At 34.5% G+C, this 15,063-nt stretch overlaps 1 protein-coding gene across 11 annotated transcripts in view; it reads left to right on the forward strand.

Moving 5' to 3' along the window:
- The window catches only part of CCDC88A (coiled-coil domain containing 88A), a 195,642-nt gene that overhangs the window by 147,303 nt on the left and 33,276 nt on the right, over window positions 1-15,063 (forward strand). For all 11 annotated transcript variants that reach the window (XM_073791645.1, XM_033838528.2, XM_033838524.2 and 8 more), the window contains 4 exons: window positions 4,543-4,680; window positions 6,260-7,330; window positions 8,680-8,807; window positions 11,531-11,669. In XM_073791645.1, the coding sequence (XP_073647746.1) occupies window positions 4,543-4,680; window positions 6,260-7,330; window positions 8,680-8,807; window positions 11,531-11,669 (1,476 nt within the window). The remainder of the gene's footprint in view (window positions 1-4,542; window positions 4,681-6,259; window positions 7,331-8,679; window positions 8,808-11,530; window positions 11,670-15,063) is intronic.

A 15,063-nucleotide genomic window follows, 5' to 3' on the forward strand; every position in this document is an offset into this window, starting at 1 on the left:
AGCACTCCTGGAGAGCTTCCTTGCTTTCTACCACGACAAAGTGTTCTCTTAAACATTTCCTGCCTCAGTCCTGAAAACAGCCATTTCTCCAAAAAGCGCTTGTTCCTTTTAGTGGGAAGTGGTATTTAGAGACCACAATTTAGGGATTATGAAACTTGAATTTTAACTAGACTTTGAAAAGAAATACAAGTGTACCTTTTTTTTTATTGCATTTTACTTCACTTCACAGATAATTGTGGTTTTTACAGCTTGAAAGTTTAAGGCAACCCTGCATCAGACAAATCTATCAGAACCATTTTTCTAACAGCATTTGCTTATTACTTCATGTCTCTGTGTCACATTTTGGTAATTTTCACAATATTTCAAACTCTTTCATTGTTATTGTATTTGTTATGGTGATGTCTAATCAGTGATCTTTGATGTTAGTATTGTAATTGTCTGAGGGCGCCACAGACTGCACCCATGTAAGATAGTGAACTTAACCCATAAATGGTGTGTGTGTTCTGACTTCTCCACTGACTGGTGAGTCCCCCGTCTCTCTCCTTCTCCTTGGCCCTCCATATTCCCTGAGACAAACAATATTGAAATTAGGCCAGTTAATAACCTACAGTGGCCTCTGTGTTCAAGTGAAAGGAAGTGTTGCACGTCTCTCACTTTAAATCAAAAGCTAGAAATGATTAAGCTTAGTGAAGAAGGCGTGTTGAAAGCCAAGACAGGCTGAGAGATAGGCCTCCTGCACCAGTTAGCCAAGTTGTGCGTTCAAAGAAAAAGTTCTTGAAGGGAATTAAAAGTGCTACTCCAGTGAATATATGAATGATAAGAAAGTGAAAGAGCATTATTGCTGATATGGAGAAAGTTTTAGTAGTCTGGATAGAAGACATGCCAGCCACAAAATTCCCTTAAGCCAAAGCCTAATCCAGAGCAATGCCCTCTCTTTGATTCTTTGAAGGCTGAGAGAGGTGAGGAAGCTTCAGAAGAAAAGTTTGAACCTTGCAGAGGTTGGTTTGTGAGATTGAAGGAAAGAAGCTGTCTGCATAACATAAAAGTACAACAGGAAGCAGCAAGTGCTGATGTAGAAGCTGTATTTAATTATCCAGAATATCTAGTTAATATAATTAATTAAGGTGGCTACACTAAACAGTAGATTTTCAGCGTAGTCACAACAGCCTTCTATTGGAAGAAGATGCCGTCTAAGACTTCCATAGCTAGATAGGGTAAGTCAGTGCCTAGGTTCAAAGCTTCAGAGAACAGCCTGACTCTCTTGGTAAGGGGCTAATGCAGCTGGTGGCTTGAAATTGAAGTCAGTGCTCATTTACCATTCCAGAAATCCTAGGGCCCTTAAGAATTCTGTTTAATCTACTTTCCCTGTGCTCTCTCAGTGGAACAACAAAGGCTGGGTGACAGCACATCTGTTTATAATATGATTTACTGACTATTCTAAGCCCACTTTTGAGACCTTACTGCTCAAACAAAAATTTCTTTCAAAATACTGCCGATCATTGACAATGCACCTGTTCACCTAAGAGCTCTGGTGTAGACTTAAAATGAGATTCATGTTTCCATGCCCACTAAGACAACATCCATTCTGCCACACATGGATCAAGGAGTAAGTTCGACTTTCAAGTCTTATTCTTTAAGAAATATATTTTGTAAGGCTATAGGTGCCATAGAAGGTGATTCCTCTGATGGATCTGGGCAAAGTCAATTGAAAACATTCTGGAAAGGATTCACCATTCTAGATGCCATTAAGAACATTTGCGATTCATGGGAAGAGGTCAAAGTAACAACATTAATAGGAGTTTGAAAGAAGTTGATTTTGACTCTCATGGATGACTTGGAGGGGTTCAGGACTTCAGTGGAGGAAGTTTTGCAGATGTGGAGGAAATAGCAAAAGAACCAGAATCAGAAATGGAGCCTGAAGATGTGACTGAATTGCTGCACTCTCATGATCGAACTTTAATAGATTAGGAGTTGCTTCTTATGTGTTAGCAAAGAAAGTGGTTTCTTGAGATGGAATCTACTGGTGAAGATGCTGTGAAGATAGTTGAAATGATAACAAAGGACTTAGAATATTACATAAAGTTGATAAAGCAGTGGCAATGTTTAAGAGAAGTGACTCCAATTTTGAAAAATATTCTGATGCTGTTAAATGGCATTGCATGCTACAGAGAAATCATTCATGAAAGGAAGAGTCAATCAACGCATAAGAAATTGCAGTCACCCCAACCTTCAGCAACTACTACGCTGGTCAGTCAGCAACCATCAACGACTAGGCAAGACCCTCCACCAGCAAAAAGATTATGATTTGCTGAAGGCTCAGATGATGGTTAACATTTTTAGCAGTAAAGTATTTGAAGGTGTGTACATTGGTTTTTTAGGCATAATGTTATTGCACACTTAATAAACTACAGTGTAGTGTAAACACAGCTTTTATATGCACTGGGAAACCGTAAAATTCATGTGACTCTTTTTTTTTTTTGCGGTACGCGGGCCTCTCACTGTTGTGGCCTCTCCCGTTGCGGAGCACAGGCTCAGCGGCCATGGCTCACAGGCCCAGCCGCTCCGCGGCATGTGGGATCTTCCCGGACCGGGGCACGAACCCGTGTCCTCTGCATCGGCAGGCGGACTCTCAACCACTGTGCCACCAGGGAAGCCCTCATGTGACTCATTTAATTGCGGTATTTGCTTTATTGCAGTGGTCTGGATCCAAACCTGCAATATCTCTAAGATATTCTGTTTTCCAATTGTGGGACAGTTAGACCAAGTAATTTATTTTTGCATATCTTTCTGCCCACACACACACACACACACACACACACACACACACACTATACATAAATAGAAATCATATTATAAAAGCATACCTGATATTTTTATTATGAACCCCTCCCATCACATATACTCTCTAAAATGTGCTTTCACTTTTGTTTCCTGTTCTTGGTCACTGTGAACAATACTGTAATAAATATTCTTATACATGTGTCCTTATGAATTAATTTTTATTTCTATTTGTAGTCAGCCATGTCTAGTTTTTCCTTCGATGGATCCTGGGTTTCTAGACTCGGTTATGAAAATCCCTCTAATTTTTAGACCAGTAGTTTTGAACAGGTATGCCTCAGAATCACTTTCAGGAATTGTTAAGGTACAGATTGCTGAGCTCTATGCCCAGGGCTTGTCATTTGGTAGGTCTGGGGTGGGGGCTAAGAATTCTCATTTCCAACAAGTTCCTAGGGGATGCTCATTCTGCTGTTTTGGAGCCATGCCCTGAGAACTACTGCCTTTGATAATGCAGGTAGACTAGACTCCTTGATTTTCTTGCAAGATTTTTACTCTCTTAAAACGTTTTTGCATCATCTTTAGTTCATTAACCAAATAATCTTAATAAGTATTTCACAATAAATATAGTGTTAAAGTAAGAGTGGCCATTTAGAATTTGGAACAGTTTTATTTTTGTTGTCACTATAATTGGATCTGGAAATTTGATTTTGAAATTAGCTTTAAAGTCTAATTAGTAAATTCTTAATGATTCCAGGAATTTTTGATCAATTCATTGTATATCTTTTGTAAGCTGAATGTTTCACTTGAATTCCATAACACAACAGATGCATTTAATTAAATAACTACTATCCATATATTTCAGTCAATAATGGGAGAACCAGATTAGTTATTAATAGCTTAAAGTTTCCTGATTGTATAAATTAATGTTGAATTGAGTTATTGGATTAGATTTGTGACTTGATGCTTTTGAGATATTATTTCTTAGCGTTCCTTACTATTAATATAAGGATTTAAGTAATATTTAAACTTGAAGTGGAGTATTTTACATACCCAAATCTTCTTTATATTTTTTATTACCTGGTTTGAATATGTTATATAATGGGAAATCAATAGTTTGGTATATTTTGAAGTTGAATTTGCTTTTTCATATTTATTAACCTCATACTTTATTATATCTTTAAAATGTGTAATTCATAATAAATTTAAACGTATAATTTATTTGCTGGAGTTTTGTTCAGACCTTATTTTTCTCTAGTAGTCTCCTTTTTTCTTTCTCTTTTCTTTTTATTTTAATCCAAGTCCCTTCTTGTTTCCTCATTTTCTCATCTTTTCCTTCTTGAGCGCTGAAATTCCTTGACTAATTAAAATTTCACTTTACAAATCCATTCAAGCCAAGAGAGTTTTCAATAAGATTTGTACATTCTTCATATGGCATGTGTGTATGTATTTAGTTATGTTTGTGTTTAGAAGTAGAACTTTGCTCTCAAAGATGCAGAGGATAAGAAAGATAGTCATGTTCTGTACATTTTATACAGCTGCTAAAATTAGCTTGGAATGTTATCAATACTTGAATTTTTCTATGAAATTCTTAAATTTCTATGAAATTCTTAAATTCTTAAATTTCTTAAATTTCTATGAAATTCTTAAATTTGAGTATTAAAACTGTGTTCTATCCTTTATTCAATGATTAGCTTTTGTTTTTACATGTTTCCACTATTGTGAAATATTTAATGATATATTGTTTTGTGGTTTCTTTTTCTCCAGGTTGAAATTCTTGAAAATGAGATTATTCAAGAAAAGCAAAGTCTTCAGAATTGTCAGATTTTAAGCAAGGATCTAATGAAGGAGAAAGCTCAGCTTGAAAAAACAATTGAAACACTTAGAGAAAATTCAGAGAGACAGGTTCTTAAATTTCCTATTAAGCAACATATTTTAAAATTTATTAACACAAGTTATTTTAAAGCTTGTGCAAAATGTTCATAATAACGTTAAATGGAAATATTTTAGAATTTTTTAGATTTTAACATAACTATGGTTTTAACTTATTTTCTGTCCCATACATTTTAGGAAAGTTGAAGGGAAAGCTTAGAATTTTTTAAATTGCCAGTGTGCTTAATAATTATCTGGTATAAAATTTTGTGGTACCTGTGTTTGAACTGCTTTCAAGTGTCAGTGGAATAGAACTGCAGATTTTAAAGTCCCTGAATGAAGTTGGGGTGAAATGCAGCTCTACTCTGATCCCACTAAGGAGGGACAAGTGGTCGCAGCACATATCTTGGATATTTTCATACTTGCTTTCAAATGTTTATTGGTTATTCTCATTTTATGCTTGAGGAAACTGAGAATTGAATAGATTAAGTGACTGGCTGTTTTAAATTTTCTAATTTTTAGAAGTAAAATGGGGACTTACCTGACAGTCCAGTGGTTAGGACTTTGCGCTTACACTGCAGGGGTCATGGGTTTGATCCCTGGTCAGGGAACTGAGATCCCACACCCTGCATGCTGCACGGTGTGGCCAAAAAGGAAAAAAAAAAAAAAAAAATAAGCAGTCAAATGATTTGTTTTGTATTATCTAGGTATAGTCCTCAGGCCACCTATAAAAATACAGATTTCCATAGAGCTACAGAAGAAAAATTCTAGAGCTAAGTATGAATCTCTACTTTTACAAGGTTCTTGGGACTGTTTTACACACCGGATTTTAAGAACCATTACAGTAGGCCATGGTATAAATTGGATGGACTAGTTTTAAAATGTACCAGAGATTTTGTTATTTTGATGTTTCAAAATTAGAATTCTTTTAGGGAATAAATACACACAAATACACACCAATATACATGCACATAGAGCAAATAGTGTATTTACTGAGGACTCACTGTGTATATGCATTGCGAAATCTATTGAATGAACGTAAAAGCTTGTATCTTCAAGAAGATATGTATGTACATTTCACCTATACTCATATTTGAATTTAAATCATGTAACCATAAATGATCTGAAGATCATTTTGATTAATATTCAATACATTTCTTTTAACCGTTCCTTTACATTATGGATTCTCTAAAGATGTGAACTTCAAAGACTTGTCAGTATATGTACATGGTGATCTCTCAGTAAATATTTGTTGGAATTAAAATTAAGGTAGACGGTTTTAGCACCTTTTTGTGTGTGTGTGTGGTATGCGGGCCTCTCACTGTTGTGGCCTCTCCTGTTGCGGAGCACAGGCTCCAGATGTGCAGGCCTAGCGGCCATGGCTCACAGACCCAGCCACTCCGCGGCATCTTGCCAGACTGGGGCATGAACCCGCGTCCCCCTCATCGGCAGACGGACTCCCAACCACTGTGCCACCAGGGAAGCCCTTAGCACCTTTTTATGGTGTGATTTCCCTGTTAGTTTTTGGAGGGGGGAAAACTATGTAAGTTAAAATATTTAATTCATGTTCAGTTAAGTTTTAAATTTTCTCCTTTCTTTTTTTTTTAATTAGATTAAAATATTGGAACAGGAAAATGAACATCTGAATCAAACTGTGTCCTCCTTAAGGCAGCGCTCCCAGATAAGTGCTGAAGCAAGGGTGAAAGACATTGAAAAAGAAAATAAAATTCTCCATGAATCTATCAAGGAAACAAGTAGCAAGCTAAGCAAGATTGAATTTGAAAAAAGGCAAATCAGAAAAGAATTGGAACATTATAAAGAAAAAGGAGAACGAGCAGAAGAACTTGAAAATGAGTTACATCATCTTGAAAAAGAAAATGAATTGTTACAGAAAAAGATAACCAATTTAAAAATTACTTGTGAAAAAATTGAGGCCTTAGAACAAGAAAATTCAGAGCTAGAAAGAGAAAATAGGAAATATAAAAAAACATTGGATAGCTTTAAAAACCTTACTTTTCAGTTAGAATCCCTAGAGAAAGAGAATTCCCAGCTTGATGAGGAAAACTTAGAACTGCGAAGGAATGTAGAATCTTTAAAGTGTGCAAGCATGAAAATGGCTCAGCTACAACTAGAAAACAAAGAACTGGAAAGTGAAAAAGAACAACTTAAGAAAGGTTTAGAGCTCATGAAAGCATCTTTCAAGAAAACAGAACGCTTAGAGGTTAGCTACCAGGGTTTAGATACAGAAAATCAAAGGCTACAGAAAGCTCTAGAAAACAGCAATAAAAAAATTCAGCAGTTGGAAAGTGAACTACAAGACTTAGAGATGGAAAATCAAACATTGCAAAAAAACCTAGAAGAGTTAAAAATATCTAGCAAAAGACTAGAACAGCTAGAAAAAGAAAACAGATCATTAGAACAAGAGACTTCTCAACTGGAAAAGGATAAGAAACAACTGGAGAAGGAAAATAAGAGACTCCGACAACAAGCAGAAATAAAAGATACCACATTAGAAGAAAATAATGTGAAAATTGGAAATTTGGAAAAAGAAAACAAAACCCTTTTCAAAGAGATTGGTATTTATAAAGAATCCTGCATTCGTCTGAAAGAATTAGAGAAAGAAAATAAGGAGCTTGTGAAAAGAGCAACTATTGATATAAAAACTTTAGTTACATTACGAGAGGTAAATACAGTTACTTAAATTTCAGACAGATTTTTTTATATTTTTAACTCAGGGCTCTTTAACTTTTATTGCAGTAATTTGCATCATCTATTTATGGTTCAAAGTAGAAATTTAGAATTAGAAGCAGTTTCCAAGTTTCCTACTTTTGTTAAACTAAGGAGTAAATATAAATTGTATTTTTAAAGAAATTGTAATAATAAGGTTTCCATGTGTTATCTGACTTATTTATTACATTATAATTTTATACTTTTATTTCAGAGTAATATTAAAACCTTTGATCAAAACTGTTACTGAATGTGATAGCTACTAATTATTGAATGTGCCAAATACTGGACAGTTTTTACAGCCAATCCTTTATAGGTGTTATCTCCATTAGATTAGAAAATTGAGGTTCAGAGACATTAAGTAACTTACTTAAGACCACAATGGTAGATTTGGATTCCTGGATTTAAATCCAGATCTTTCAGACTTCAAAGCCCCTTGAATTTTGACTTCTAAGCTACAGAATGCAAATCAGATTGAATTTAAAGGTCAATGTTGAGCAATTGGTAGTTGGTTGGATCTGTGTGTTGAGAAGAATTCTGAAATTTATGAGTAGATTGGCAATAAATTGTTGGTATAGCTCAGGAGATACCATGCTTGGCTCTTACTTGCTATCCCTATGCTATACTATATATGATAACCCTTTAAGTTCAATTGAAAAATATCTTAGTTGGCATTCTGGCAGAAGCTCACATTGGGAAATATGCCTTTCTGCTAAAGAGGCATTGAGAAGAGACCATTATTATCCTTTCTTTTTTTTTTTTTTTTTTTTTTTTTTACTTTCTGTTGTTCTACAGTCTTACAGACATGAACAATAGGTTCCTGGTCCCATCTCTAAGAATTCCCCCTAGTTATTCAATTCAATATCTTAGGCCTCTTCCACTGGGAGAGGGGTGCTTGTGGTGGGAGAAGGGTGTTATATCCAACATATATTCATAGGAAGAAATGTGCAATAAGGTTCTAGTTCATTATTAAGTTAATGCATATGTGTTGTTTTCCCCACAGTTTTCAAGCCTAAGGTGTGTAATCACAAGTACAAGTTTCTCCTTTTAGTTTTTAAACACTAAAAAGTTAAAACGAACTATTAGCAAACTAAAAGAAGGAAAACAATACTCTTTGAACTAGGTGATAATTTTGTTGCCTAACTCTTTTTTATTGGTGAAGGAAAAGCTCAGCAACAGCATTTCTGTCTTTCCTGGTTTAAATTGTATGTATTCCTGGATGGTGGTAGTTGGAATCTTGGCTGAATTTCTCGGATGTTTATGTTCATAACACTCATGTGAGTTTTACATTACTTTTAAAATAAGGATTTGGTGAGTGAAAAACTGAAGACTCAACAAATGAATAATGATCTTGAAAAATTAACTCATGAGCTTGAGAAGATAGGGTTAAATAAAGAACGACTCTTACATGATGAGCAGAGTACTGATGACAGGTGAGTACTAAGTCTATCTGAGAAACAGTGGAAATAATTTTTTTGTTTTTCAAACATTAATTTTGAGACTGAGAAGCAATTAAGGTATGAAAATAATGTGAAAAACGAAGGCTTGACAAACAATAAAAAATTAACTTATATATTTTAATTTGAGAATGTTCAACAGGTTTAAAGAGAATTTACCATGGTAAATATAGTCTATCAGTTAATTGGATTTTCAAGTAGTCTACTATTTGGCATCTAGTTAGCCACGTGATTCCAGCTAGAATAGAAGTGTGTATTGTTAAGAATATTGTTTTTTGTACACTAGATTTTAATTCATTGGAATTTTTGTAACTATATAATTTGTATTTTTCCTGTCTACCCATTATTACTGTTCTAGTAAGTATATTTTATATTAAATGTATATAGGAAAAATTAATGCTGATTATATGGGATTTATTTATGTAATTTTGAGAATATTCAAAGTTAATAGAATAGATTGATACTTTTAAAAGTTAGTTCTATAATAACAAATAGAGGTAATTTGAGGCATTTATTCTAGCAATCAATTCAAGCAATCTTAATTGAATTAATTACTATATAGATATTTCATGAGAAAAGATTTTTTGAGTTAAACACATTGTTAATGGACAATTTAGTTGACTATCTTTTAATATAGATACTGAATATGCATCTCTGCTTTATTCAGACAGATTTTCTACCTGTCATGTGTAAGACATTTTAAATGTAGAGCAAAAAGTACAGTAAACCATGCAGCTGCCTTAACTGACCCTGTTTTAAATTTACAAACCCAGCTTTTGAGGGGCCCTTCACACTGTGGTATCTCTTCCCAAACCTTACTTCATACAATTAATCAATGTTAATTAAGCTTTTATTACCTGCTGATTATCAGGCATCAAATAAATAATAATGTTTCAGCTGGATCTTGAAGAATGACAGAAATTTGCAAGGTGGAAATGGGGAAGGGCATTCCATGCAAATAAAGCACAAAGGTGTTTTGAGCAATCCTGAGTGACATTATAGATGGATTAGAAAAGGGACAAATTTGAAGGTACAGAGACCATTTAGGAAGCTATGTAATAGTCTAGGCAAGATGTAAGTGTATTCATTAATCCACACATTTTCATTTATAATGAAAGCATTAGATATGGAGATAAGGGTATGTATATTGAAATAAAACTTTTAGGAAAGGGAATTGAGATCAGTTAATAACTATGATCGAATCGGGGGGATCAGGAAACAAAGTGTCTTAAGCCACTAACCTGCTTCTTTCTCAGCAAGTAAGTTAACCTTAACATCACAAAGAAAATTAGAGTTCACAGACATAAATTCCCTTAACATTCCATCCCCTCCATCTTAGAATTATGTGTATCTGCATCTGTCTTTACCTCTAATCTCAGATGGTATCCCTAATTCTTTTGTTAGTCTAACCTTTTCATCTTTCAACTGATGTTGTTTCCTCTGACCCCCCTTTATTATTAAGATATTTATTCTTGCCATCAAGGAATATACAGTCTAACTGTGGAATTGAATGTATAAATAGATAGAGTGCAACAAAGTAAATTTAGTGGTGGAATTTCAAACAGAGTGCAATGTGATCACTCTTGTCTTTCTCTTTTAACAGCTCTTTTTCCTTTGCCTTCTCTTTAAATATGGTTTCCTAGGGTTATGTTGTTAAGCCTCTTATCCATTCCATGAGCATTCCTGTCCATCATCTCAGCTAATACCCATATTATTCTCTGCTTACTGGACATCTCTATCTGGACAGTCCAGAACTCAGGCATCACAAATTTAATATATCCAAAGTCACACTCATTACATGCTTTAAAATTGTTTGTTGACTCAAGCCAATACCAAAATGAGTGAGATTTGTTCTCTTTTCTCAATGAACTTAAAATCTGGCTGAGCAGAAAATATATACACACAAATTAATTACAGTAAGGGGCAGAGTATGATAAAATTTTCTCATATTTGTACTTTAGGTTTTTATTTGGTTTAGTCATTGAGGTTCTCAGGTGTAGAAATAGATTAATCCGTAATTCCTAGTCTGTGGTTCACTCTCAAAGTGTGTTCATGAACTGTCCTTTTTTGTAAAAAAATAAAACTCTTATGAATAATATAAATATTTATTAACCCACCATTCAAAAAGATAACTAAAATTTTGACACTCAGATCTATCTTCCTCTTCCTGTTCTGTCACCAGTATCTTGTGTCTTAACATATCATTCCTTTTTTTTTAATATTCTGCAAGTACTCTACACCCTGAATGTAAAGTCTTCAGTGAGCTTTAAGTCAACTATTCATATGTACTTGTATAAATACATTACATATTAATATCATAGATGAATGCTTAATAATGTGATAAATCCATCCACTTACTCTTTGTATAGATTCTATTCTTATAAAACTGAAAGGAATATTTTGAGATTCAGATCTTCCAGATGCCTTTTTTTTTTGAGTACTAATTTTTGCTTTTGACAGCCTAAAATGTAATTTGGAGCTGTGATTTACTCAGTGATTTTTTTGTTTTTTCATTACCAGGAATAGTTTAAAAGGGGGAGTGGGCAGTAAGAGCAGGATAATTTAATTTGCTTCTTTTTAAAAAAGACTATTTTATAAAGTCTATTTATAATATCAGTATCTGTGGTCATAAATTATCTTTAAAAATAATTTTCTGACCTCCAATAATGAACTGTATTATTTTTATACTTGGATTATAGATACAAACTTTTGGAATCAAAATTAGAATCTACTCTAAAGAAGTCCCTTGAAATAAAAGAAGAAAAAATCGCTGCATTAGAAGCTCGATTAGAAGAGTCCACAAATTATAACCAGCAGTTGCGCCAAGAACTTAAAACAGTAAGTGTGACTTCCTTGGAAAGAATTTTAATTGTCTTTTTTTTTTTCTTTCTTTTTTGGCCCCACTGCACGGCTTGCAGGATCTTAGTTCTCTGACCAGGGATTGATCCTGGATTGAACCTAGGCCCTGGCAGTGAAAGCACCGAGTCCTAACCACTGGACCACCAGGGAACTCCCAAATTGTCAAATATTTGGACAGAAAAGTGTAAAGTAGAAAATAAAAATGAAACAATTTTATTAACATTTTGTCTATTCTTCCTTTTTCTTAAATTTTAGAATATTCTTAAACAGATCTTTGTCATGTAGTTTGTAACAAACTATTTTGTCTATACACTATAATTTATTCAATCCTATTTCATCTATGAATGTCCCTCATGCAGTAAGGGACATATCAGAATTGTGAGAGTGGGATGGGGAAGAGGCAGGCTTATTTCATTGGGAAGAACTCTCAGTGTGATTCTGACACTTCACGGGCACTCTTTTCCTATTGAGAATCCAGGTAAAAATTTGGTAGACAAAGATATGGATGTGAGGATAGCAAGTAGAGGGAAATAGTATGTGTGGTATAAGAAAGCACTTAATCCAAAAATTTGAGGTCTTTTCTAAATTTGTTTTCTTGTGATATTTGGACTTATTCAGTGAAGTATGTGAGGCAGGGGCTACTATTTTCCCCACCTGAATAAACTGAAATTGAAGGGGCTTGCGCTTTCCATAGGGTTAGTGTATGGTAGATTGGTAGAATCGCGTTGTGCCTTATTCTCCCTTTTATCAGCTCTGTAGTCATACCCAGAATGGTTTTACAGTCAACCAAACATTCAGACCAGCAAGTTTACTATAGGCCACATTTAGAGCCATATGATTCAGAACACTATAGGAAATATAAGCTGATGGTAGGGCACTATCAGGTGTCCATCTTCATATAATTGTCTGAGAGTCATCTTCTCACCAGATGACTGTTGGTTGTGTGTGGGAGCTGCCCTGGCTTTGAGACTTCATGCTTCATAGCAGTCATCATCTCTTGCAACAACTCCAAGGCATGGATTTAAGATCTTCACAGACTTAAGATTTAAGAGTTGCTGCACTCAGAAGTTCAAAGGTGTAGCTGCCTATTAGGTATTTATAGTTCTCTTAATTACAAATATAATTTAGCAATCAGAGATCATTTTTCCCCTAAGCAGTCTTGCCTGGTAACATAGAACATTCCAATTTTATCAGGTTTCCAGAGAAACAGTTACCCAAAGATGAATTTCTCATGCAGGAAGGGGAAAAGGATTTGTTCCTCATTTGCCAATACCATCATTGCTGGTGTTGGTCTCAGACATTAACATGAAACATATTTTGTTGCAGAAGAAATTCTGGAACTTTGTTTAGTTAACATAAAGAGTTGTCCAAAAAAATAAAATAAAACTTGGTGCCGGATGCCATTAATCTGCTTTATTTTCCAAATTTTTTGCCCTGTTAAGCAGTGCGACTACATTGCAAATAAAGTCAATTTCAAGAAGCTACTACGCCAGAAAATAAATGGGTTTGAGGATGGGTTAGTATAAGATGTATTTCAAGTCTAAAAGGTAGAGATTTAAAATTCCATCATTATCTTCCAGTTCCAGCCATTTTGGCATAATTGGACTATTATTGGACTAGCTTCCTGCCATAAACATGTATTCAACTGGAATTATACTGTTCTAATTTTTAATATTATACGTGAAGAGGTGTATCACTTGAACATAGACTATGAAAGCTAAATATGAATAATAGGCATAAAATAACTGCTAAAATAGCATGACAAAGCGGTATTACTAAAATGCCAGCAAAGGAGATAAAATTAGAATCAAAAAATACAAATGAAGGCAGAAAAAGAAAAAAGGGAGAACAAGGTGCAGGTTGGACAAATGGAAAACAAGTAACAAGATAGTTTTAAACCAAACCATGTCAGTAATCACATTAAATATAAATAGTCTAAACATCCCCAATTAAAAGGCGGAGAGTAATAAATTAGATAAAAAGGCACCTATATGCTGCCTCTTGAGAAACCTTGATGGAAAATATGTCAGTTTCTATATGAACAAGGTTTCTATGAGAAACCTTGATGGAAAATATGTCATTTTCTATATGAAACTTAGTTGTAAGAACAATGGGCTAAAAATGAGAAGTTTTGAGTTTTATTCTCAGGTCACCTTCTTAATAATGACATATATCTTTAACTCTTATAAGCCTAGAAAAAAGATCCTGTGGGAATTAATATAAAATAGGAGACTGGAAATGATGTCATCCATCCATGTTATTAGGGTGTTGAAAGTATTAAAAAAAGTGGAAAATCAGGATCCCAGAACACCTGTTAGGTCACTTGCCAAGATTTAAATTACATTCTATCTTGGCATCCTTTTTTCTTTAGTCTCACATCATTATTTTCTAACTCAGTAGTAGTAGCAAAGTTTGAGCCATAAGTTTTCTTAAGGTTGCATCAGACATTGAATTATTTTAAACATTTATATCCTTGTCTCAATAGAAAGTTTGGGGTTAATTTAGAAATTTATGATAATCATTTCCTAGGATAAACTAGTAATTCAGGATAAGTATAATAATCATCAATTTAAATTGAAGAGAGCAATTAAGTTAATAAGTTAATAGTTAATTTTGGCTGATTACCAAGTTGTTAGTTTTTTTTGGCTGCATTGGGTCTTCGTTGCTGCACGTAGGCTTTCTCTAGTTGTGGCGAGCGGGGGCTAGTCTTCGTTGCGGTGCATGGGCTTCTCACTGTGGTGGTTTCTGGTTGCGGAGCATGGGCTTGAGGCACGCGGGCTTCAGTAGTTGCAGCACGTGGGCTCAGTAGTTGTGGCATGCGGCCCCTAGAGTCTGCAGGCTTCAGTAGTTGTGGCACACAGGTTTAGTTGCTCCGTGGCTTGTGGGATCTTCCTGGATCAGGGCTCAAACCCGTATCCCCTGCATTGGCAGGTGGATTCTTAACCACTGCATCACCAGGGAAGTCCCCAAGTTTTTAGTTTTGATTTTGCTCTCTTAAAGTAGGATTTGGTTATACCAGAAAACCAGAAAACCCTAGATAAGATATATCCTTGGATTGCTCACTCTTCATCAAAATGAATTACAGAAATTTTATGTGGATCAGTATCTGAATAAAGAAGTCATTTATTTATTAACATAGGTCATTCTGAGCAACAAAATCCTTCTTAAAAGGCCAGACATATATAGATACTTCTTCAACTTTAGGTATCTTTTTACGGGGAATTAATATATGTGTCAAGTCTTTATTTGTTCCTGATATGAGAATCTCTGAAATCTCTAAATCAGCTATAAATAGCTCGAAAAACAATTGTTAGTATCTAGCAACATGTCTATATCCAGTTAATCTATCCTTCAGTGATATTTTCGTCATAAA

This window comes from Tursiops truncatus, chromosome 14, assembly GCF_011762595.2.
Source record: "Tursiops truncatus isolate mTurTru1 chromosome 14, mTurTru1.mat.Y, whole genome shotgun sequence".
Taxonomy (NCBI): domain Eukaryota; kingdom Metazoa; phylum Chordata; class Mammalia; order Artiodactyla; family Delphinidae; genus Tursiops; species Tursiops truncatus.